Source organism: Wyeomyia smithii, chromosome 3 (assembly GCF_029784165.1).
Source record: "Wyeomyia smithii strain HCP4-BCI-WySm-NY-G18 chromosome 3, ASM2978416v1, whole genome shotgun sequence".
Classification (NCBI taxonomy): domain Eukaryota; kingdom Metazoa; phylum Arthropoda; class Insecta; order Diptera; family Culicidae; genus Wyeomyia; species Wyeomyia smithii.
In genome coordinates, this window is record NC_073696.1 from 175,341,066 (window position 1) to 175,364,943 (window position 23,878).

Sequence of the window (23,878 nt, forward strand, 5' to 3'; positions counted from 1 at the left end):
CAATAGGTTTAGGAAGGTTTAAGTTTAAATCAGGTTAGTATTTGTTTTTCACATTTATATGACTGCAACCAGAACTGGTAGAAAGATATGCAATGGATGATGTTATTATATGTTACTAGCTGACCCGGCAAACTTCGTCCCGCCTATTTTGGTGTTTAATTGAATAATTTTAAACATTTCAAATTCATTCAAGGAATCAATAAATTTGATGATGTTTGACTTGATTTGTTAATATCGTTTGAAGCGATTGGTTTTATCGGAATGACAACATCCTCGACTTTTGGTTTTTGTACATCACCACTATTCCGGAAATATATTGAATGCATTTCAGTTATTTTCGTTGCTTTCCAGAAACTGAAAGTGGTCATCTTCGAATTCACAATGGTGTCCATGGTCAATGCTTGGCTTCTATACATCATTTCGATTACGGAAATATCCATAGGTAGTAGTATTCGGTTATTTTCGACTATTTCTCAGAAGTTGCCATTTTACAATTCAAACTGGTGTCTGAGGTCAATTATTACCTTCTTGCGTCATTCTGGAACCGGTGATACACATATTGGGTGGTATTTGGTCACTTCAGGCTATTTTTCAGAAACCGTAAGTCGCCATCTTATATTTTAAAATGGCATTTGGAGACAATTTCTGACCTCTGAGCATCATTCTGGTTAAAGAAACACTCATATCGGGTGGTATTTTGTCATTTTTGGCTGTTTCCAGACACCGGAAGTCGCCATCTTAGAATTCAAACTGTTGTCTGAGGTCGATTTATGGCTTCAGTGCATCATAACAATCCCGGAAATACCCATATTGGGTGGTGTTTGATCATTTGCCGCTGTTTTTAGAAACCGGAAGTCGCCATCTTGGATTTCAAAATGGCATTTGGAAACAATATCGGCCTCTGAGCGTCAATCTGGTTAAAGAAACACTCAAATTGGGTAGTATTTGGTCATTTTCGGATGTTTTCCAGACACCGGAAGTCGCCATCTTATAGTTCAAAATATTGTCTGAGGTTGATAGGTCGATTTGTGGCTTCAGTGCATCATAACAATTTCGGGAATACTCATATTGGGTGGTATTTGGTCATTTGCCGCTGTTTTTCGGAAACCGGAAGTCGCCATCTTGGATTTAAAAATGGCATATGGGAACAATTTCTGGCCTTCGTGCGTCAATCTGGTTAAATAAACGTTCATATTTGGTGGTATTTGGTCATTTTCGGCTGTTTTCCAGACACCGGAAGTCGCCATCTTACAATTCAAAATGTTGTCTGAGGTCTATAGGTCGATTTGTGGCTTCAGTGCATCATAAAAATTCCGGAAATACCCATATTGGGTAGTATCTGGTCATTTGCCGCTGTTTTTCGGAAACCGGAGGTCGCCATCTTAGATTTCAAAATGGCATTTGGAGACAATTTCTGGCCCCTGTGTGTCATTCTGGTTTAAGAAACACCCATAATGGGTGTTATTTGGTCATTTTCGGCTGTTTTCCAGACACCGGAAGTCGCCATCTTACAACTCGAAATGTTATCTGAGGTCGATTTGTGGCTTCAGTGCATCATAACAATTCCGGAAATACTCATATTGGGAGGTATTTGGTCATTTGCCGCTGTTTTTCAGAAACCGCAAGTCGCCATCTTAGATTTGGAAATGGTATTTGGAGACATGCCAGAAGAAGGTAGGGTGTCGAAACATTATGGACATGTTTGTTGCACCTAAAAGCATTCACTTGCCAAATTTTGTTATATTTGTTATCCCTAAAAACATTCACCTGCCAAATTTGGTTCCATTCAATTGGTTAGTTCTCGATATAGGCAGAAATTTGTGTTTCATTTGTATGGAACTCCTCCCTCACAGAAGAGGGAGGGGAGTCGAACCATTATGGACATATTTGTTGCCTCTAAAAAACTTCACATACCAAATTCGGTTGTATTTGGTTGATTGGTTCTCGAGCTGTGCGAAATTCGTGTTTCATTTGTATGGGACCTCTCACTTGTAGAAGAGGGAGAGGTGTCAAACCATTATGGATATATTTGTCACCCGTAGAAACATCCAGCTACCAAATTTGGTTCTATTTAGTTGGTTAGTTCTCGAGATGTGCAGAGATTTGTGTTTCATTTGTATGGAACCCCACCCTTTCAGAAGAGGGAGGGGTGTCGAACCAATATGGACATATTTGTTACTCCTAAAAACATCCAAATGCCAAATTTGGTTCCATTTGCTTGGTTAGTTTTTGAGATGTGCAGAAATTTGTGTTTCGTTTGTATGGGACCCCTCCCTTCCAGAAGAGGGAGAAGTCTCAAACCATTATAGGAACCTTTCTCGGCCCCTAAAACCCCTACACACAAATTTTCACGTCGATCGGTTCGGTAGTTTCCGAGCCTATATGGATCAGACAGGCAGACAGACAGACTGGACTGCATTTTTATAGGTATAGATTCAAAACTAATAAAAATAAAACAAATTCTAATTTGGCAATTATCATTAAATTATTGTATTATTTTCTCTCAACTCTAATATCACATTTTGTCGTATGCATATACTTAAAAGGTATTTGACTGTGTTAACATTAATAGTACGAATAAAGTCGCGTAATGATATCTAAACGAATTTGCATTTTTGGTGTCCTTATCTGTAATGTACAAACTGAGTAAACTTTATCCGTTTCCCGAAGGTAACAGCAGGGCAGTTACTCAGGAAAGTAGTCTTCAAATTTTTAGATGCACTCACATTAGCTTGCACTTTTTACTGCCACGCGTTACCATTTCGAATGGTAAGCTTTTAGAGTAACGTATGGCACGGGTTACTAAATAGCATATCGCCAAACCGGCCAGCGTAGCTAGGACAGCAACCGCTAGTGTGACATCTAGCATCAAGTACTGGAACCATGAGAGTTGCGGCGCTCGCAAGTGTCTGGTACCACCATGACGAACAACGTACTCAATCCACCAGGCTGCGCGGTCAAGCGAAGTCATTGGCTGGTCCGCTAGCATACGGTTGAGTTCGTCCACGTTAGATTGGTAACTGCAATGTAAATAGCTATTAATATAGGTATAGTAAGGTTTAGAGAAAAGTTATTGTAAATATTGCGAATTCATGAGCAGTTTTCTACATTTGTTGAATTGGTTTTTGGTCGCATATTCTAATTCACAGAAAATACACCTGAATATAATGTAAAAGAATTGTAGTTATATCACGGACAGGAGCACGAGGAAAATCAGTTTGGATTAAGAAAACATTAAGAGTAGATTTGATAATAAACAACCGGGTGTAACATTGATAGACACGACACTTTGGGACTGTCATGAGTCATGACACACCCCGTGATAATCTAGTGTTATGATGTTTGCACGCATAGGTTCACGTTACGTCACACCAAGCCATCATGACTTTAAAAATTTCTATGACGTTAGACTCAACCACGCGACACACTGATTGTATGTTTAGCAGCGCAATGCTAAGTAGCTTGGTAAATTTTCTTGTGTATAATTGGAAACGAGATAGATTTCGAACTAAATTCTGCTTTGAGCATTAAAATCATTTTACGAAAAAGGAAAAAAAATGCAATCAAAAAACAATATCGATTTAGTAATAATTATGTTCATTAAAAGCAATATTGCAATAGTGTTTCTGTCGAAAAAATCACAGGAGGGTTGTGTGCAAAGCCACGACCGTAAGGTTGAATTAGAATACTTTTACAAGAAAGATAACCCGGCTGCTTGCGTGTCAGTCATTCTTCCTAGCAAATAAATGTTGACCGCTCATTGGCAGTGGACGGTCCATCTAGTTCACCTTCCGACTAATGAATGTAGCTTAGTTCTGGGACTTTTAACCGGATATATTCGTGATCCGGTTATCCGAAGCTCGGATCACGGATGTGTAAACGAATACTATTCGGATGTCCGGATATCCGGATACGGATGATCGAATAGTCGGATATCCGGATATACTATCCGGATATCCGGATTTTTTTTCTAGCTTTTAGGCCCATTCGAATGAAATGTAACGCGAAAAATGGCTTTTTCCACAATCCCCCATCCCCTCGTAAGTATTTATTACATAATTCTCATTAAACTATGTTCGGATACAATATCCGGATATCCGGATATCCGACTATCCGAAAATCCGGATATCCTGTCGGATAATATCCGGATATCCGATTGATCCGGATTTTGGATATTTGTCCGATATCCGAGGTCGGATATCCGGATATTTTAATCCGGACAGTCCCAGCACTAATGTAGCTAGTTTTCCCAGAAACTCTTTTTTATAGCCGAAGCGTGCTACGTAATAGGCCACGCCTTTCAGTTCAATTTTACCATTTCCTAATGTTCTTTAGACGAATTATTCCACAATTCGCATTTGATTTTTGTACCCAGCGAATAAACACCGATGATGCTCTCACACACGCAACGGTTTTAACCCGTATCTTATTGCGGTTTGTAACATCAAGCGATTTCGTTTGCTCGCTGTTACGTGTTGCATCATGTTGCAGCTTGGCAGCTGGGAGACGACGAAATTCTGCTCATGCTGATTGATTGAATCGACTTTATATTAGCTCTGCATAGTCGAACTAACTGTCTTTGTGAATGCGTTCTAACAGGGCAGTTTGTTATTCAAAGTCGGTTATGCTGATCACAGCCTTTGCGCTGCCCCTACAGTGGGGGGTTAACCCAATAAAGTAAAAATTAGACAACTACAACAGAGTTTGATTGCATCCCGCACAGAATGTCTGCTTGTGTTGATGCCAGAAAATTATTAGCCTTCAATTACTTGTTTATTTGCCTTGAAAAAGGGTCAGAATTCGTGAAACGGATCACCGAAAATCGCGATGTCTAATTTTTTCAAATAAGTATTCAAAACTTCAAGAGTTTCATTCGGGAAGTTGATTTTCCAATTTTTATTTAATTTGAGTAAATTTACAAGTTGTTATTGTCATTTGTAATTTAGGTCAAAATTGTTTTGAAACAGACATAGCTTTAAAAATATTGCATAGAATTTGATGAAATTTGCACAGCAGATGCATCCTGAGTTTTAGTTTACGAAAATATTTTTTTTGAAGAAAAAAATATTTTTTCAATAGTAACTATTAAAAACAATATGTTGAAAATCTATGTTCTGGGGCACTGCAAAATCTGAAAAAAAACACGAGTATTTTTTACGAAATTTCGAAACTGCCCTGAAAAATTCGCGGTGGTGATATTTTTTGATCAAAAGATATGGGACTTCAAAGTTGGTGCCGCAACGCATTTTTCAAGCGCGAAATGCTCCTAAACCAAGTTTTCTTCAGTTCTCATACCAAAAAGTGCACCATAATGGCTAAAAGTAATAGCACGGGCGATCTTAACCCGCTGATGCGTTCTGTACGGCTGTCCCTTAACTAAATTTTGCATTATTTTTTTAGTAAAATGTGTAGGTAGGCTTGTGAGTTGAGAGGGGCATAAAATATACAGTCTACATCATTAAGTTGGGTAACAGACTAAGCATATTTTGACTCTTTTTTCGATTAAAAATCATTTCTATTAAACTAATTGTACAAACCTTACAGAATTTTTGCATATAACTGAAACTGGGATTGTCAATAGTAGTACTGCTCACTCGCTTCTCGCTTGAAAACGCGCTTGGCACCAACTTTGAAGGCCCATATCTTTTGATCAAAAAATATCACCACCGCGAAATTTTCAGGGCAGTTTCGAAATTTCGTCAAAAATACTTGTGATTTTTTTCAGATTTTTCAGTGCCCCAGAACATAGATTTTCAACATATTGTTTTTAATAGTTACTATTGAAAAAAAAATTCTCCAAAAAATTATTTTCGTAAACTACAACTTAGGATGCATCTGCTGTGAAAATTTCATCAAACTTGATGCAATATTTTTAAAGCTATGTTTGTTTAAAAACAATTTTGACCTAAATTTCAAATGACAATAACAACTTGTAAACTTACTCAAATTCAATAAAAATTGGAAAATTTACTTCCCGAGTAAAAATCTTGAAGTTTTGAATACTCATTTGAAAAAATTAGACATCGCGATTTTTAGTGATCCGTTTCACGAATTCTGACCCAAAAGGCATTTTGCGGTTCAAAATCGGTTGCTGATCGCAACCTATGAGCTGCTCTAACAATGCGGGAATTAAGATACACGGACAACATGCACTGCGGAAGTTATTTCACATTCAGTAAATTAGATGGGTGCGACAGATTTAAATTGCTAGTATCCAACACAGAATGCTTGCTTGCGTTGTCAAAAATTATTAACTTTCAATAACTTGTTTTTTTACCTTGAAAAAGGCATTTTGATTTTCAAAATTGGATTTCCTGATGGCAATCTTCCTGCTGCCCCAACTCCCCCCGTGTTGGGGCTGCCCCAACTCCCCCGTGTTGGGGCAATAATGGCAGTCTGGCGACACACGCTGAGAAGAACCGCGCTGCTCCTGAGACGTGGTGACCAACCACAGGGCTAGTGCTGCTGCTAAGGGTCGACGACTGCTGTTGTCGCTGTCTAGAACTATTATGAGCGGCTTCGGCTGAAACAGGCTCTTATATAGGCCAAATAGCATGTTTTCAATTGCAAGGTATATGATTCTGTCGGCCGTGCTTGGGAAGCAATCATGTAACGACCAATCAGAGGTCGAATTTTTCGTTTTAACAAGGCTTGACTATTTTCAATAGAACAATAGTGTGAATAACAAAATTACAATTATCTTATATTGGGAAGAATCTTAGAAGATTTTCCAATCTATTGCTGCAAGAAGGAAGGAAATCCATCGAATACTAACCGATTTATTAGCATTTGAAATTGGACATATTTTTCACTTTTTTCGGTTTTAGATTTTCATTTCACATCCCTATGTAGCCGAACTTCCTGAGAGAAGTATTCTACTTCAAAAATCAATTCATTTAAACTACTCTACCATTTCGACAAATCCATGATTCCAAAATACTTACACATCCAATAAAAAGGCGTCCTGCAACTTTTCAGTGATAGATGTCTGAGTTTCGAAGTCAATCAACGAGATGATGCCGATTTCGTATTTGGCTACTTGACGTAGATAATGCTCTAGCGAACTGGAATAGCTGATACCCAAAACCGGAACGCGATGGTGGATGGCATCCTCAATGTTCCGTTGGCCACCGCTAGTGATGAACAGTTTGACCTTCGGATGAGCTGTTGTTGGGAAAGAAACCACAAAATGGAAAAGAGAAAACGTTAGGATATTTAAATCAACAAACAACAACAAATTGTGCATCGTTTGCATATATTGAATGTGCAAATATATCTGCAATAGTGATTAGTGAAGGAATCCATTCACTACTTCCGTAAACATCGGCATAAACTATTTGGAAACAACGTGGGGAAGTGAGAGTAAAATGTATACCTTGTAGAACTATCGTTGATGGTTTCGAGTGCCTGTGATTGGACAACTTTGTCATTTCGAAGCAATCTTGAAAACGAAATTAAATCAATATTTCAAAAGAAACATAACAGTAGCTAACTGAGACTGACTTACACTCCCCTACATTGCATAAAATAGTTTGTTGTCACCCACGCGGGTTTACGCTGTAAACTGTTTTTCTTGGCGTTCGTTGCACATTTCATTAGTGTATTGTATCTTTTTCAATAGCGCACTTGTGCGCCGTCTTTTTTATGTATATGGCAACGAAATGTAAACAAACTGTGTGCCAACTAGATGAACACAGAACAATAACAAGATAGTAGCGACAAGCCCCCAGTTTAATCGCGGCAAACGCTATTAAGTGGCGCGTACAGATCAAAACAGGTTCCTCTTTTTACCCCGTTGTACGCGTCTCTAATCCCTAGGGGTAGTACTTTCTATGCTGAAACTGAGAAAAACATGTTTTTGCGTAACCTTATTATTGAAACCAATAAGATGCACACGTACGTCAAAACAATGTTTGCCTAAGTTTTGAATAATAACACTGCAGTGCCAGTACATCATTTAGCACGTATATGTATTATAAATTTTCATGCATTATTCAATTTAATTTTGACATAAGAAAAAAGATTAAAGATTTTATTATGTCTCTAGCTATGTTTTTGGATAGAAGAAACATTTTTATGGAAATGAACTGCTACGGTGATTGGACATCGCCCGCCTATGAGGAAGTCTTTGGTGTGGGTAAAAATTCCCAAGGTCGATTAAGCTTCAAAATCACGTTACTTTTGCTTACGTCGTCATTTGAATAAGCCGCGTACATATGATAGAGGGATCTACAAATAATAACAATAACAACAACAACAATGACGCTACCAGTTTCATTCACATTCGTTGTCCGTATACGCAAGCAAAAAAGGGTAAAAACAAAAACCGGCAAGGATTGCTTATTCGGCAGCCGAACAGATAAGTCGAGATTTCTGTTTGCTCTGCTTTTTACTGTAATAAATTCCCGCTTTATTTTAGCGTTCGCGACGCAGTGCAGTGTTGTGGTGGTGATACGCTGTAGGTGCTAACGAGTGCGCTACGATCAGCGTTTGTGGTAATTTCCCCCCTCTAGCAGCTGAGGAGTGTTGTAGTGGTGTTGCGCGTGTGCTGATACGTGTCGTGCCGGTCCGAGTGTGGATATTCCGTCTCGCAGCAGTGAAGGTCAACTCGATTGGTGGTGGATCCCCACAGGGGAAAAAGCAAGCGGTTTCGCTGCTTTGCTGTTGGAGCGACAGCGTAACCGGTGCTGGTTCACATCTACATATAAAAGATAAGTGTCAACCATTCTTTTCTCTGTTCCTTTCCTATATATATATACATACATATTTCGGTTTTGGATTCGCTTAGTCATTTTTTTCTTCTTATATATAGTCGCTTTCTTTACATTTAAGAATATAAGTATTCAACTGCATATATCTAATAGCTCTTAACGACAGATAGTTCACAGCCGCTCCATGGCGGCGGGTGGATTGTCTATCCCTCCGGACCTTTTAGCCAGTTCAGGGGGTGAAGAATCCGAAATGGATTTCTCTGACATCCCGAAAAACGATGTAGATGGCTTCTTTGACGTTATAAAAAAACGAAAAAGAGCGCGCAAAACTGTCTCGCCTGTGCCACCCACTAATGATGTAACAGTTCGGGTGAAGAAATATAAGGAAGACCAACCTGGACTTCGTTGGGTAGTTTTCTTCCGGCCCAGAAACAAACCCCTAAAGGTCGTTCAGATCTGTAAACTTCTGCGAAAAAGATATACCAGCTTGGTAGAGGTTTATAAAGTTAAAGCCGATAAACTGAAGGCCACATTTTCTGATCTTCAACATGCAAATGCAGTTGTTGAAGATCAAAATTTTACGATCGAGTACCGGGTGTATATTCCGGCTCGAGCAACTGAGATCGAGGGCGTCATAACGGAACCCGATCTCACAGAGAAAGAAGTTATGGAAGGAGCGGGTCGTTTCAAAAACCCAAACCTCCCAGAAATTAAAGTCTTAGAGTGCCGGAGAATGTACTCTAAGGACAACACGGGTAGCTACTCTCCGAACGACTCGTTTCGAGTCACCTTCGAAGGGAAAGTGCTCCCAGATTTCTTCGAGCTGTACAAGCTCAGACTACCGGTACGACTTTTTATCCCAAAAGTCATGTCGTGTACAAATTGTCTGCAGCTAGGGCACACGAAAACCTACTGCAGCAATAAAACCAAATGCTGCAAGTGTGGGGAAATCATGGAGAGTAACCATGCTTGTAGTGAACAGGAAGCAAAATGCTCCCTATGTGGTGGTAGCCCACACAAAGTCGAGACGTGCGAAAAATATAAGCTACGGTTTGACGCACTGAAAAAATCGACAAAACAACGTAGTAAGCAGTCTTTCGCACAGATGCTAAAGACTGCCCTACAGCAGGAAGAAAATCGTTACTCCAGTTTGGAGAACGATGATTCGAATGATGACGAGGAGGATTATCAACCACTCCCGTCAACCGGAGCTGTGCGAAAACGGCCAAGTGCATCTTCTCCTAAACTCCCCAGAAAGGAGCAGAAGAAGACGCCAACTGATACTCCGCAAGGTTCCGCTCCAAAGCAAAATGCTAAAGCGACTCCTCCTGGTTTCAGAGTTAACTACGATCAGGAGTCTCCTAAACTTCCAGGGAAACAATCTGTTACCACCCCTAAACTGTCAACGGAGTCTGAAATACCGTCTACTGATGGGCGTATTTCATTCAAAATGATCGTTGAATGGATATTCACCACTTTTGGTTTATCCGATGCTCTTAAAAGTATGATTTCGGCTTGGCTTCCAACAATTTGCATGTTGGGTAAGCAACTAAGCACCAAATGGCCCCTCCTCGCGTTCGTATCCTTCGATGTCTAAATCAGACAGCCGAAGTGACGAATCGACAACAAGGATCATACAATGGAACTGTAGAAGCTTGATCCCCAAATTAGATAAATTTAAACTCCTGCTTCACGATAGCAAATGCGATATTTTCGCGCTATCTGAAACATGGTTATCAACTGATACGACACTAGCCGTTCAAGACTTCAATATCATCCGTTTAGACCGAGGAAACTCTTATGGCGGAGTGCTCCTTGGTATAAAAAAATGCTACCCATTCTTCCGAATTCCTCTCCCAGCAATTGATGGCATAGAAATTGTTGCTTGCCATATAACAGTTGCTGGTGAGAGCCTTACGGTCGCATCAGTCTACATTCCACCTAGAGCTATTATAAACCGGTTGCAGCTAACACAAATAACGGAACTGCTGCCGACTCCACGCCTTATCCTGGGAGATTTCAATTCTCACGGTATAGCGTGGGGAGCACCTGGAGATGATAACCGGGCTATTCTTATTGAAAGCTTACTAGACGAGTTCGATATGACCCTATTGAACATACCTGGGTTAGCTACAAGAATAGCAAGGCCTCCAGTACGAGAGAGCACTTTAGATTTATCTATGTGTTCCTCCTCAATAGCTTTGGATTGTAAATGGGAGATTATTCAAGATCCCCATGGTAGTGATCATTTGCCAATAAGTATTTCGATTATGAGCAGACTCCAGTCTGTTACCACAGTCGAAGTAGAGTATGATCTCACCCGGAATATTGATTGGGAAAAATTCTCGAACATGATATCCCAGGAGCTCGAAACAACCGACGAGCTTTCTCCATCAGACGAATACAACTTCCTTGCGACATTAGTTTTAGATAGCGCGTTGCAATCTCAGACGAGGCCCGCCCCTGAGAACAAGTTGAAAATTCGTCCTAACAAACAATGGTGGGACAAAGAATGTACCGAGATGAAAAAAACTCTGAAAAGAGCATACCTAGCATTCAGGAATGATCATTCCATTCAACTTTTTGATCAGTTTAGAGAGCTGGAACTAGAACAGGCTAAACTGCACAAACTAAAAAAAAGATCATACTGGCAAAGTTTCATAAGCACGTTACCCAGAGATGCTTCTATGAGCTATCTCTGGAATACGGCTCGAAAAATGCGCAATAGGTCCGACAGTAATGAGGCAAATGAATACTCTGAACGTTGGATCTATGATTTCGCAAAAAAGGTATGCCCAGACGCTGTCCCATCACAGCAAAAATTCAGCGATACAACGGCTTTTGAAGAACCAGAATTTACCATGTTGGAGTTTTCAATTGCCCTCGCGTCTTGCAAGAACAAGGCTCCAGGACCGGACAGGATCAAATTTAATTTGATGAAAAACCTGCCGGACTCGGCCAAGATACGATTTCTTAAACTGTTTAATAAGCTTATCAGGAACAATATGATCCCGAAAGCTTGGAGACAGGTTAAGATTATCGCAATCAAAAAGCCAGATAAACCTGCCGCAGATCACCGCTCGTATAGGCCGATTGCGATGCTCTCATGCATACGCAAATTGCTTGAAAAAATGATCCTTCGTAGACTTGACAACTGGGCAGAGTCAACTAACCAACTATCAGAGACCCAGTTCGGCTTTCGTAGGGGCAAGGGCCCTAACGATTGCCTGGCATTGCTAGCCACAGAAGCGGAAATGGCTCTTGGTAGCAAACAACAAATGACCTCGGTTTTCCTGGATATCACAGGCGCATTTGATTCAGTTTCAATTGAAATTCTCTCCGAGAAACTGCATCAAAGAGGATTCTCCCCTATATTGACAAATTTTTTGGTCAACCTGCTGTCTGAAAAGCATTTACTTTTCAACCACGGTTCTTCAACAATAACACGAACAAGCTACATGGGTCTCCCCCAAGGCTCTTGTCTGAGTCCGCTGTTGTACAACTTCTACATCAGTGACATCGACACATGCTTGACGGACGGCTGCACGATGCGCCAGTTAGCTGACGACTGTGTAGTTTCAGCCACGGCGTCTCTAGCCGCAGACATGAAGAACAGCCTGCAAAACACGCTCGACAATCTGACCGGTTGGGCCAGTTGTCTTGGAATCGAGTTCTCGCTTGAAAAAACGGAGATGGTAGTCTTTTCAAAAAAGCGACCACCACCTCGTTTTGAGCTAGTTCTGTCCGGAAGACCCATCACTCAGTCACCTAGCTTCAAATATCTCGGAGTATGGTATGACTCTAAGTGCACATGGGAAAAACATGTCAATTACCTGAAGCAAAGATGCCAACCAAGGATCAATTTCCTTCGAATGGTAACAGGAACATCATGGGGAGCCCATCCAGAGGATTTGATACGACTCTATCAAACCACGATTCTGCCCGTAATAGAATACGGCAGCATATGCTTCAGAGGTGTCGCAGCTTCACACATGCTGAAACTCGAGAGGATACAATACCGTTGTTTGCGTATCGCTCTAGGCTGCATGCAGTCGACACATACCATGTCCCTAGAGGTCATAGCTGGAATACTACCTCTCAAAGAGAGGCTGTTTGAGTTGGCTTTTCGTTTCCTCATTAGATCGGAAATAGCAAATCCAATGCTTATTGCGAACTATGAGAAATGTTTGGAAGTTGTTCAGAAACCCTGTATGTCAGTATACCAGCGGTTCATGACCATGGAGATAAACCCTTCGGTTGTTGCTCCATCCCGTGAGATTTCAACATCGCTCAACAATTCTTCTGTTGTATTTGATTTGACGATGAAAAAAGAAATCCATGGAATTCCCGATCACCTCAAACCAACAGTTGTGCCATCAATATTTTCGGCAAAATTTGGCCACCTCCCAAAACAGAATTCCTTTTTCACGGACGGATCTGTGATGGATGGACAATCCGGATATGGCGTTTTCAACACAGATCATCGCATATCTCGCAAACTGGCACAGCCCTGCTCCATATACGTAGCTGAATTAGCTGCCATACACAATTCACTGCGAATTATCGAGCTCAAGACACCAGACAATTACTTCATCTTCTCGGACAGCCTCAGTTCTATCGAAGCTCTCCGATCGATTAAACCGGTCAAGCACCCGTCCTATTTCCTTCCGGAAATTAGACGGATATTAGAAGTGCTGGTTGATCGGTCTTTCATTATCTGCTTTGTGTGGGTCCCCTCTCATTGCTCAATCCCAGGCAATGAAGAAGCTGATTTATTAGCAAAAAGGGGTGCCATAGAAGGAGATATATTTGATAGACCGATCACCTATACCGAGTATTTTCATCTGCCCCGACAACTGGCTCTGGAAAACTGGCAGGAAAAGTGGGATAAAGACGACCTTGGGCGATGGATGCACTCGATCTCGCCCAAAGTGTCTACAAAAGCTTGGTTCAAAGGGTTAGATTTAACTCGTGATTTCATTCGAGTTATTTCGCGCCTAATGTCCAATCACTATGTTGCAAACGCACACCTCTATCGAATAAACTTAGTCGATAGTAATCTGTGCGAATGTGGAGGGTACGAAGATATTGACCACATAGTCTTCGTATGCCCTAAGTACCACAGAGCAAGGGCCAAGCTTATAGATTCTCTCCGGAAACAGAAAGAGACGTTTACAATGCAAGTACGGGATGTGCTTGCTAGCCGCAACCCCGCGCTTGTAATACCCATTTACGACTTTTTAAGAGATATCAAGTATCGAATTTGATTATCTCTATGCTTTCTCTCCTAATTTCTCCCAACACAACAATCATAAAAAGTTTCACACTAATTCTGTTTTTTTTTTTCTTCTTTCTTTCGTTCATTTTTTTATAGAAACATGAATCATCGCTTCTTTTTGAGAGACAGGATCCACCGATCTTAGATATAAGTTTTGATTTCAAAGAGATAAGGAACCATCACCCTCAACGAATAGTAGTAAGGATTAGTATTTAGTTATAAAGAGAAAAACTTTGATGTTAATGTTAGTCGTAGGCTTAAATGACATGTATTTTTAAATTGTATTTTTTAAAGAGAAAAGATGAGAGGGTTTTTATGCCTGTTTGAGGAGGAGCAGTCGGGATACAGGCTCTACTCAAGCTGGCTTTTCCCTACTCCAAAAGATATTCGGCCCCGTTATGCTTCGCGGTTGGGCCTAAATAAATATTAGAGTTTAAAAAAAAAAAAAAAAACCGGCAAGAAAACGTGTTTTCAAGGTCTTTGCTTCACACTTAGCTAGAGATATCGCGCGCTGTTTGCGATTGATATGTTGCTTGTGGTCTATTGATGGAGCAATTAGTTACAAATCAGCTAGCACGACAATTATCTTGAAATAGTATCACAACTTTTCAAGTACATAAACTGTACATAACACATAAACCTTTTTTCAGTTAATGTAAAAAAAAATAATGATAATAATAATAATAATGACCAACAATAATATGCTTAACAAAAACCCGTATAGTGAGCGATATGCTTTTATCGTTGTGCTTGAGATTATTAAGACATACATAGTACATAGTTGAAAGATACATTGTTACACTGAATGGATTTTGGACCTTCAACCGGCTGTTGTTACAATCATACGTGAGGTCGTGCTACGCAATAACGCAGACTTCCGTACGATTCGGCTTGCTCGTGGCGAGCCTCCGCTGTGACGCAACCAACGGTTCACTATATTGAAAAACACGTGTAAATTATGCTTACCGAGAATCTCCTCCTGTTGTAAATTGTACGACTGGTAGATTCTTGCCGTGGTGTTGATGAACTGACCACTATTCCAGTTGCAAACAACGGTTGCGTCCAGTTTCTCCAATGCTTTGATGATTTTATCCAATCTCCATTGATCGGCAGCGGGATCAAGGTTAACGTAAACGATTGGTTCATGTGAATGCTCTAGAAACTGGTTCAAATCGAACGATGTTCCATCTATCATATTTCGGCTCTGATGGATTCCACCGAGATAAATGGTGGTTGGACCCACTGGGCGCACATTACCAAGCGCTTGGTAGCAGTTAATCAACAGTAGATCAGCTTGTCGCTCGATCTCGAACAGATCCGGTACCTCTGACCCAAATATTGCGTTGGCAATCAGGTTCTGTTTGGGGATTTCCTCTGCGTAGTAATAGAAGCTGGAAGAACATGGAAATGGGATAACGATAAATAGCGTTCATGTAGGCGGTATTGCTTACAATTCGCTAATGTACATATGTATTTTTTATGTGTTTATCTTTCGTGGTTGTTGTGTGTATTTATCTTTTGAGGTCATCAGTGTTTGCTAGTCAGTTTTTCGTTGAGTTTATATCATCACCGAAAACAAAAATCAGTTCATTTCAGGTCATTAAATCTGTTTTGGTTGCTCTGGTTGTGAATCGGGTTTTTAGTTCTAGCTCTGTTTTATTCAGAAATTACGTCAAACTTTATATCACATGTAATTTTACATTTATCGGTAGAACTAACAACATTTATACCCATTTCTCGTGCAAACGCGATAATTAGGAAAATAATCACATAGATTTAATGTGAACATTTTTTGGATGTATGTAAAAAACCTCTAAGCTCCGTTCAACCTTTTCAAGATTAAAAGGAAATACGTGTAAACATATTGTATAAAATCTGATTTAAGAACATAATATAAACATTGAATATTGGCTTTAATTTATGTTTTCGACTTCACAGTGCGTCTTGAACTGTCCTACAGGTCAGACGTTTTTTCGGTTGCTTGTGGACTGGTCTTTGACTGCCTATAGCTTCAAAGTTTGTGTTTTGTCAGTGTGTCTTTTAAAGACTACCTGAAAGTTATTTCCCATCAGTCTTTCTCAAGACTACCTACTTTTGAATTTAACATTTGTTTTAACTTTTTTCGTACCACCTGAAATGGCTGGACGGAAAAAGAAACCTCGCATCGCTGCGGGGAGGAAAAGAGAGGCATCTCTTTCTGACACTTCGAGTGTCTGTAGTGACAATCCTTTTGATATTTTGCCTGAGCAAGAAGCTGGTGAAATGGAAGTTGTTAATAATGAAACTATACAAAATATAAAATCTTTAAAAAAGGAGAAAGTTCCACCTATTGTGGTAACTATTTCTTCTGAATTTAATATATTCAAAAAGGAACTTTCAACGTTTGTTTCTGACGTTAAAGTTACCTATCAAATTGGCCGTAGAGGTGAATGCCGCTTATTAGCCGACTCAGTAAAGGGTCGTGATCGTCTTGTTCAGTATTTAACTGACAAGATGTACAAATTTTTTACATATGACACCAAGAACGCCAAGCCGTTCAAGGTTGTCTTGAAAGGTCTCACCAACGATCAAACCGTTGATGAGATCAAACTTACTTTAACAGAATTACTTGGCATAGCCCCTACCCAAGTAATTCTAATGAAACAAAAATCACGAGGCGAAAACAGTCAGAGAACTGGAATTTCCCTTGTTAATTATTTAATTCATTTTAACCGCAATGAGGTTAACAACTTAAAATTTTTTGAAAAAGCACATGCTTTGTATAATGTGCGTGTAAAGTGGGAAATTTATAGGAAGTATGGCGGAGGTGAAAAGCATATCACCCAATGCCGTACTTGCCAACGTTATGGCCATGGTTCCAAATTCTGTAACATGGACCAAAAATGTCTTAATTGTGGAGACTCTTCTCACAAAAAGGACACATGTCCTGTGAAAGAGAGTAAAAATTTTCGCTGTGCGAATTGTAACGGCAACCATATGTCAAATTTTTATCAATGCCCAGTCCGGTTAGCAATTGTTAAGGCAAGGCAAGGTAAACAAAATTCAATTTCTCAATTAAAACCAACTTCAAAACAAAATTCTCCAAGCGTACCAGTGACGCATAGTTTACCTACTCCTTTGCATACCCGTTTAACTTATGCACAGGTTACAGGTAGTTCGAACATTATACCGCCTAGTGTTGGTAGTTCGAAAATGACCGTTAATATGGGTAAGCAAAACACGCTAGAAAATAATTGTACACCTATCACTCCAGCTAATATTGCTACCGAAAATATTTTTTCTAATGTCAACTGCCTGGGGCCTATTACGGCAGGTAAACTTTCTTTTTTGCAACAGGCAATGTTCGATCTTATGAACGCCATGTTGCAGGCAAAATCAATGTTTGAAGCCATTCAAATAGGCACAAATTTTACTATTAAAATTGTTTCTAATTTAAAATTTAGCAATGATTTTAAATAAAACAATTAAAATATTAAATTGGAATGCTCGCTCAATGAAGGCCAATGAGAATGAGCTTTTTAATTTTTTAACAGTAAATAATGTGCATATTGCAATTATTACTGAAACATTTTTGAAACCTAACATAAAATTAAAATATGATCCCAATTACGTGGTTCATAGATATGATAGGATTCAGGGTTCCGGCGGTGGAGTTGCAATTGTTATTCATCGCCGAATCAAACATCGTGCTCTTCCCCATCTTGAGACGAAAGTTATTGAAACTTTGGGAATTGAAGTTCAAACTGAACTTGGGATTTTATTTATTGCCGCAGCATATTTACCATTTCAATGCACACGCGAGCTCAAAAATTATTTTAAAGGTGATTTACAAAAACTCACCAGAAATCGTTCGAAATTTTTCATAATCGGCGATTTTAACGCTAAACATCGTTCATGGAATAATTCTCAAAGTAATTCCAATGGAAAAATTTTATTCAATGATTGTTCTTCAGGATACTATTCTATTTTGTCTCCGAATAGTCCTACATGCTTTTCTTCTGTAAGAAACCCTTCAACAATTGATTTGGTGCTAACAGATCAAAGTCATGTGTGTAGTGATTTGATCACACATGCTGACTTTGATTCTGACCATCTTCCAATAACTTTTTCTTTATCACATGAATCAGTTTTAAACCCTATGAGCTCTGTTTTTAATTATAACAAGGCTAATTGGGAAAGATACAAAACTCATATTGAGAGAAATTTCAATAATGAGCTTGATTTGCAAAACGAAGTGAATATTGATTCCGCTTTGGAAGCATTAAAATGTGCAATTGTTGATGCCAGGAATTATTCTGTTCCAAAGGCTCAAGTGAAATTTGATTCATCAATAATTGACGAAAATCTTCAACTTCTAATTCGTTTGAAAAATGTCCGCAGACGTCAATATCAACGTTCTCGTGACCCTGTTTTCAAAACTATTTATAAAGATTTACAAAAAGAGATTAAACATAGATTTACTCTTCTGAGAAATCAAAATTTTGAGACTAAAGTTGAAAAATTGAAACCATATTCAAAACCATTTTGGAAGCTGTCGAAGATTCTTAAGAAACCTTCAAAGCCTATTCCAGTTTTAAAAGATGGTGAACGTTTTCTTGTATCCAATGAACAAAAGGCTCAAAGACTTGCTCAGCAGTTTGAGAGTGTTCATAACTCAAATTTGAATTTTGTGAGTCCAATTGAAAATGAAGTCACACGTCAATTTGATTTAATTTCTTCCCAGAATTTTTTACCTGCAGAAATAATTGAAACTAACTTGAATGAGATTAAATCAATTATTAAAAATTTCAAAAATATGAAAGCACCTGGTGACGATGGAATCTTTAATATACTAATCAAACATCTCCCTGAGAGCACAATGGAATTTTTAGTGAAAATTTTCAATTGCTGCTTCAAAATTGCATATTTTCCCAAATTATGGAAAAATGCAAAAATTACTCCAATTTTAAAGCCGGATAAGAATCCAGCTGAAGTTTCAAGTTACCGACCAATCAGTTTGCTTTCTTCAATAAGTAAACTGTTTGAGAGAATTATTCTTAACAGATTGATGTCACACATCAACGAAAATTCAATTTTTGCAAATGAACAGTTTGGATTTCGCCATGGGCATTCCACAACTCATCAATTGCTCAGAGTTACTAATATGATACGAGCTAACAAATCTGAAGGTTATTCCACTGGAGCTGCTCTTTTAGACATAGAAAAAGCATTCGACAGTGTTTGGCATAAAGGTTTGATTGCGAAATTGCAAACTTTTAATTTTCCGATTTTCCTTATCAAAATTTTAAAAAATTATCTTACTGATCGAACTCTGCAGGTTGTCTATCAGAATTCAAAATCTGATAGATTTCCTGTCAGAGCAGGTGTACCTCAAGGTTCAGTCTTGGGGCCAGTCCTGTACAACATATTCACTTCAGATCTTCCTGATTTGCCTCCAGGATGCACAAAGTCATTGTTCTGCGATGACACAAGCATTTCCGTAAAAGGAAAAAGCCTTCGTGTCATATGCAGTCGATTGCAGAAAAGTTTAGATATTTTTTCTTCCTACTTGCAAAAGTGGAAAATCTCTCCCAATGCTTCTAAAACTCAAATGATAATTTTTCCGCATAAGCCTAGGGCGTCTTTCCTCAAGCCAAACAATAATCACGTTGTCAAGATGAATGGGGTTATTTTAAGTTGGTCCGACAAGGTTAAGTACTTGGGACTAATTTATGATAAAAAACTTATTTTCAAAGAGCACATTGAGAGTATACAAGCCAAGTGCATCAAATATACGAGATGTTTATATCCTCTCATTAACAGGAATTCTAAACTTTGTTTAAAGAACAAACTTTTGATTTACAAACAAATTTTTAGACCAGCAATGCTTTATGCTGTACCGATCTGGTCAAGTTGCTGTTCAACAAGGAAGAAAACGCTCCAAAGGATTCAGAATAAAATTCTGAAAATGATTTTGAAGCGTCCTCCTTGGTTTGGTACACTCGAATTACATAGACTTACTGGTGTTGAACCATTAGAAGCTATGTCAAATAAAATTATTAACAATTTTCGACAAAAATCGTTGCAATCCTCAATTGCTACGATAAGCTCTCTTTATAGCCAATAAGTTAGCAATTAAGTTAGTTGTAAGTTTACTTCCCCTTTTCTGACAAGTAGGTTTAAATCCCTACGAATGATAAGTCCTTATTGCGAAAGCAAACAAATCCTAACAATTAAAATTTCAAATTTCTAACAGTGTTGAGAAGTCACCATTTGTGATTGGACACACATACTCATTATTTACTAATATTTATCATAAATACTTAAGCTACTAACAAATCCCCCCTTTAAAAAAAAAAAAAAAAAAATATGTTTTCGACTTAAGCCCTTTCAAAGTGGATTGAAAATATTTTATTGACTCATCTAGTAATAAACAAGCAACAATTCAGACCAGTCAAAATACAAACACATGGATTTTAAAAGCCCTGCTTATCACCTTTGCACAACACCGTTTAGTGTATTGGCGAAAGGACTTATTAAATGGCTGATGGGTAAATATTACAAATAGTTACACAACCCTGTTAGATTATTTTCCATCGAGCCGCTTAATCCAAGAAAACTTAATATCAGATTCACGATAAAAAGACACATCATCACGGTGTTTAACTTTCTAGTACCCATGCTCACTTTTATGATCACCAGGAAAAGCATAAAAATATCTTACAATAACAGTTCAATGTACACTTACCGATACCAAATAGTGAAAAACACACTGGAAATTCGCTGCAGTAGGCTGAGATCTTCAGTAAACGGCATGAAGATGCTGGGATATCCAATTGGATGGTTCGGATTACCGAGAGCTTCGTGAGCATTGATGTATGCTCCACCGTTAGTAACTCCAACCAGCGGAGCACTGAAGTGATAGGCGAAGGCATTCATCAAGCTAACTCCGGACCATTCAACCATAACGACGTCAAAGTGGGCAGTACCAAGAATTAGTTCTTGCACCAGAGGATGTCGTAATTCCGCCTCGGATATTTTCCTCATAACATTGAACACGTTTCGCAGCATATCTCTGGCATCAAGGTTACCCTTGTTCAAGTCTTCTAGAATCGGCAAATCGTAGACGAAACCCAGATCGATTTGCTGAATTCGTTGTATCAGTGATCCTTTCCCGGCTTTTCGCAAGTCAATCGCGTCCGTTGTTAGTAGCGTAATATCGTGTCCCTTATCCGCTAGATGTTCAATCAATGGCCTATACATAAGCTGATGTTCTTTAAAAGGCACTGGGAAAATCGCTAAAATTTTGGCACTGTCTATACTGGCGATGGTCACTGCCAGGATAAAAATAGCTTTGGACAGTGAATTCGCGGCCATGTTAAAACAATTTACAAATGGTAGGTATGATATCACACAAAAAACGATTCTCTATTGATTGTTCACTTCACAACCGATTTTAAACAGATATGGCAATATTTGATCTTTCTCACTGTGACTGTAATTCTTTTCGATTGGTCTTGATTGTGAAAATTCGATTGCCAAAGTCAAATTGTGTTTATTGCTTTGCTTCTAACGAGATCACTTTCAGTAAGCAGCTGCTCGAGTCAGAAAATACTTCCGTGGGAGGATCGTTAGCTAGTAACCCACCGGGCGATGACGCGAGCAAATCAGTCTCACTTTATTCTGAATTGGAAATCACGTTCCCGCTGATTGGTGCCAAGCGTGTGTGCTGCTTTCGGTATTAAGGGCTATTCCCACTGCTTCCGTTCCGGGGCCGGGCCGGATCCGGGCCGTGTCCGTGTCCCGTCCGGGACTATAATGCATTCACACTGCGCCGTGTACGAACCGTGCCTGCGCTGCGCTCTGGCTGAGAAAACACAACACTTTTTTAACACAACACTTTTCCCGAACTATAATTCAACGTTTGACTGTGACGGCAATATGCATGAATGCAAATGCAAAGCAAAACCGAAAATATGTTACTACTACATACACGCATCTACCCGAATGCCTTCCGTGCACTCTCCCGGCAACACAAAGTATCGTCGGCAACGATAGTTTTTTTCTCGCACGGCGGCAGCACGACGGCAACTCAGCGCTGCTCCGGTCTGGGCACGTCGCGTCGGTGTGAATGCGTTCGTAAAAACGCATGCAATCAATCTCAAACGAGCCCGGATGACACACGGATCAGCCACGGCCCGGTCCCGGCCCGGTCCCGGATCGGAAGCAGTGGGAATAGCCCTTTATGCACCACTTGCTACGGTAAATGAAGATTCTACAGTTGCATACAAAGGCAGGCTATTTATTCGTTGACTGGCGGCATGGCACAAATGTCTGTCTGAACCTGTCAAGAGAGAAGAAAGATATTATCAACTTGATTATGGTTATTGAACTATTGTGAAGGATGATACTACGTGGTGTTCAGTGTTGGCTATGCATAGTTGATTTGTTAACTAGGTGCAAAAATTCAATTTGATGGTTGATTGATGAATGGCAGCTTTGGTGTTTTTCTACCATCCGTCATATGTGTCATAGATGCAACGTGAATCATATTTTAACTATTTCTATTTACATTCCTTCCAATATTTTTAAAAGCTGATACAAGAATAAATAAAGTAAAGTAAGTAAGAAGCCAGAAAAGCAATATACAATTAATTGATGTGCTTAAGTAAAAGAGAATTATCGATAAAATCATCAAATATAGAACAAAGGTTGGTTCAAACGAGTATCCCAGGATATTCAGAGCTATAATGTTATAAACTTCATTCGAGCTGTTATAGATAAACAACCAAATGATATATATCGGTGAATTTGGCAGAAAAGAGCAAAGTTCACATTGCAACAGCTAGCAATAAAACACCGTTCATTGTAAAAATACAAGAGACGCTGATAACGAATTTTCATTTCACTGAGTCAACGCCACAAAAAAAAAAAAACAAATGCCAACGAACCGGCTTAGCTGGTGTACTATACACAAGTAACATAAAGAGATGTTCCTGGAACTGTTTCTGCGCTGCTTCGTGCTTGAGGTTTGCGGTTACACGCAAGTGTTGTTTTTTTTTTTCATATATACAAGCTTGGCAGAGGAATTGATTCGATTTACATGTTTTTTGATAGTAAAAGTATACGCGAATAAATGACCAAGGAATTTTCATTTCTTAACACACACGCATAGAAGTAGTTTCCTTTAAAAGTTCATTAATGATTTTGCATTTGTTATAGTCTTATCCACGGGTGGTATCTTTCAACACAAAGCGCATTTTTTGTTGATCAGTTACAAGGTGAGAAGTCGTACAGCTGTCACAGACTCTGAGTCACATATTTTTAATCCTTTCGTTCTACGCTCTCTTTGTACTGGCACTGGTATAAACGTTGTCGACAAAGGGCATCCATTCTGTTAAATTATTCATATTTCCATATGGCCTCCTCTTCCGTACCTTATAAGATAAATGACCTCTCGAAGAAAAGGTTTCGACACTCCGAACAAGGCCTTGCGTCACGAGATTAATGCTCCTAGCACTTCACTACCTTCACACACGAAGGCACTTAAAGTTGGCACTTTTTCGCCACTGTATCGGCACAATCAGCTGTTGAACCGGTTTCCTTATAGTTACTAAGTGATCAACGTTTCTGGTTCACTTTTTTATTTACTTCTGCTAGCTGTTCACTGTTTGAGTTTATGTTGAGAACTGCCGCTTAGCGGCGATTGCCGATCGGTTATGAACTTGGCATTCACGTGGCGCTCACCGACGCCGTGCTCGCGTCGTTATTCAAACTGTGGCGTCGCCTTAGTACTCACGATGTGTTTGTCGATTCGCGAAAGAATCGTTCATCCCATGAATACGTTCGCTGACAGTGTTTTCTTTTACACAGATCACGCTCAAAACAGCTTCAAAATAAACTATTCGAA

General features: G+C 39.3%; 2 protein-coding genes across 16 annotated transcripts in view; one reads left to right on the forward strand and one right to left on the reverse strand.

The window, feature by feature from the left end:
- The window catches only part of LOC129732686 (serine proteinase stubble), a 285,885-nt gene that overhangs the window by 222,070 nt on the left and 39,937 nt on the right, over positions 1–23,878 (forward strand). The gene's annotated exons all lie outside the window — the stretch shown is intronic.
- Positions 2,467–23,668, reverse strand: LOC129732688 (UDP-glycosyltransferase UGT5-like). 13 transcript variants are annotated; one of them, XM_055693794.1, is made up of 7 exons: positions 23,406–23,668; positions 22,258–22,312; positions 21,616–21,651; positions 20,717–21,537; positions 14,956–15,380; positions 6,945–7,164; positions 2,467–3,020 (listed from the first exon to the last, which is right to left on the reverse strand). In XM_055693794.1, exons 4-7 carry the CDS (start codon positions 21,343–21,345, stop codon positions 2,723–2,725), a joined length of 1,572 nt encoding a protein of 523 aa, XP_055549769.1. In that variant the 5' UTR covers positions 21,346–21,537; positions 21,616–21,651; positions 22,258–22,312; positions 23,406–23,668; the 3' UTR covers positions 2,467–2,722. The 13 variants fall into 13 exon arrangements, with proteins under 13 accessions (XP_055549769.1, XP_055549775.1, XP_055549772.1 ...); XM_055693800.1 differs by having other exon boundaries at positions 20,717–21,534; positions 21,616–21,697; XM_055693797.1 differs by having other exon boundaries at positions 21,616–21,697.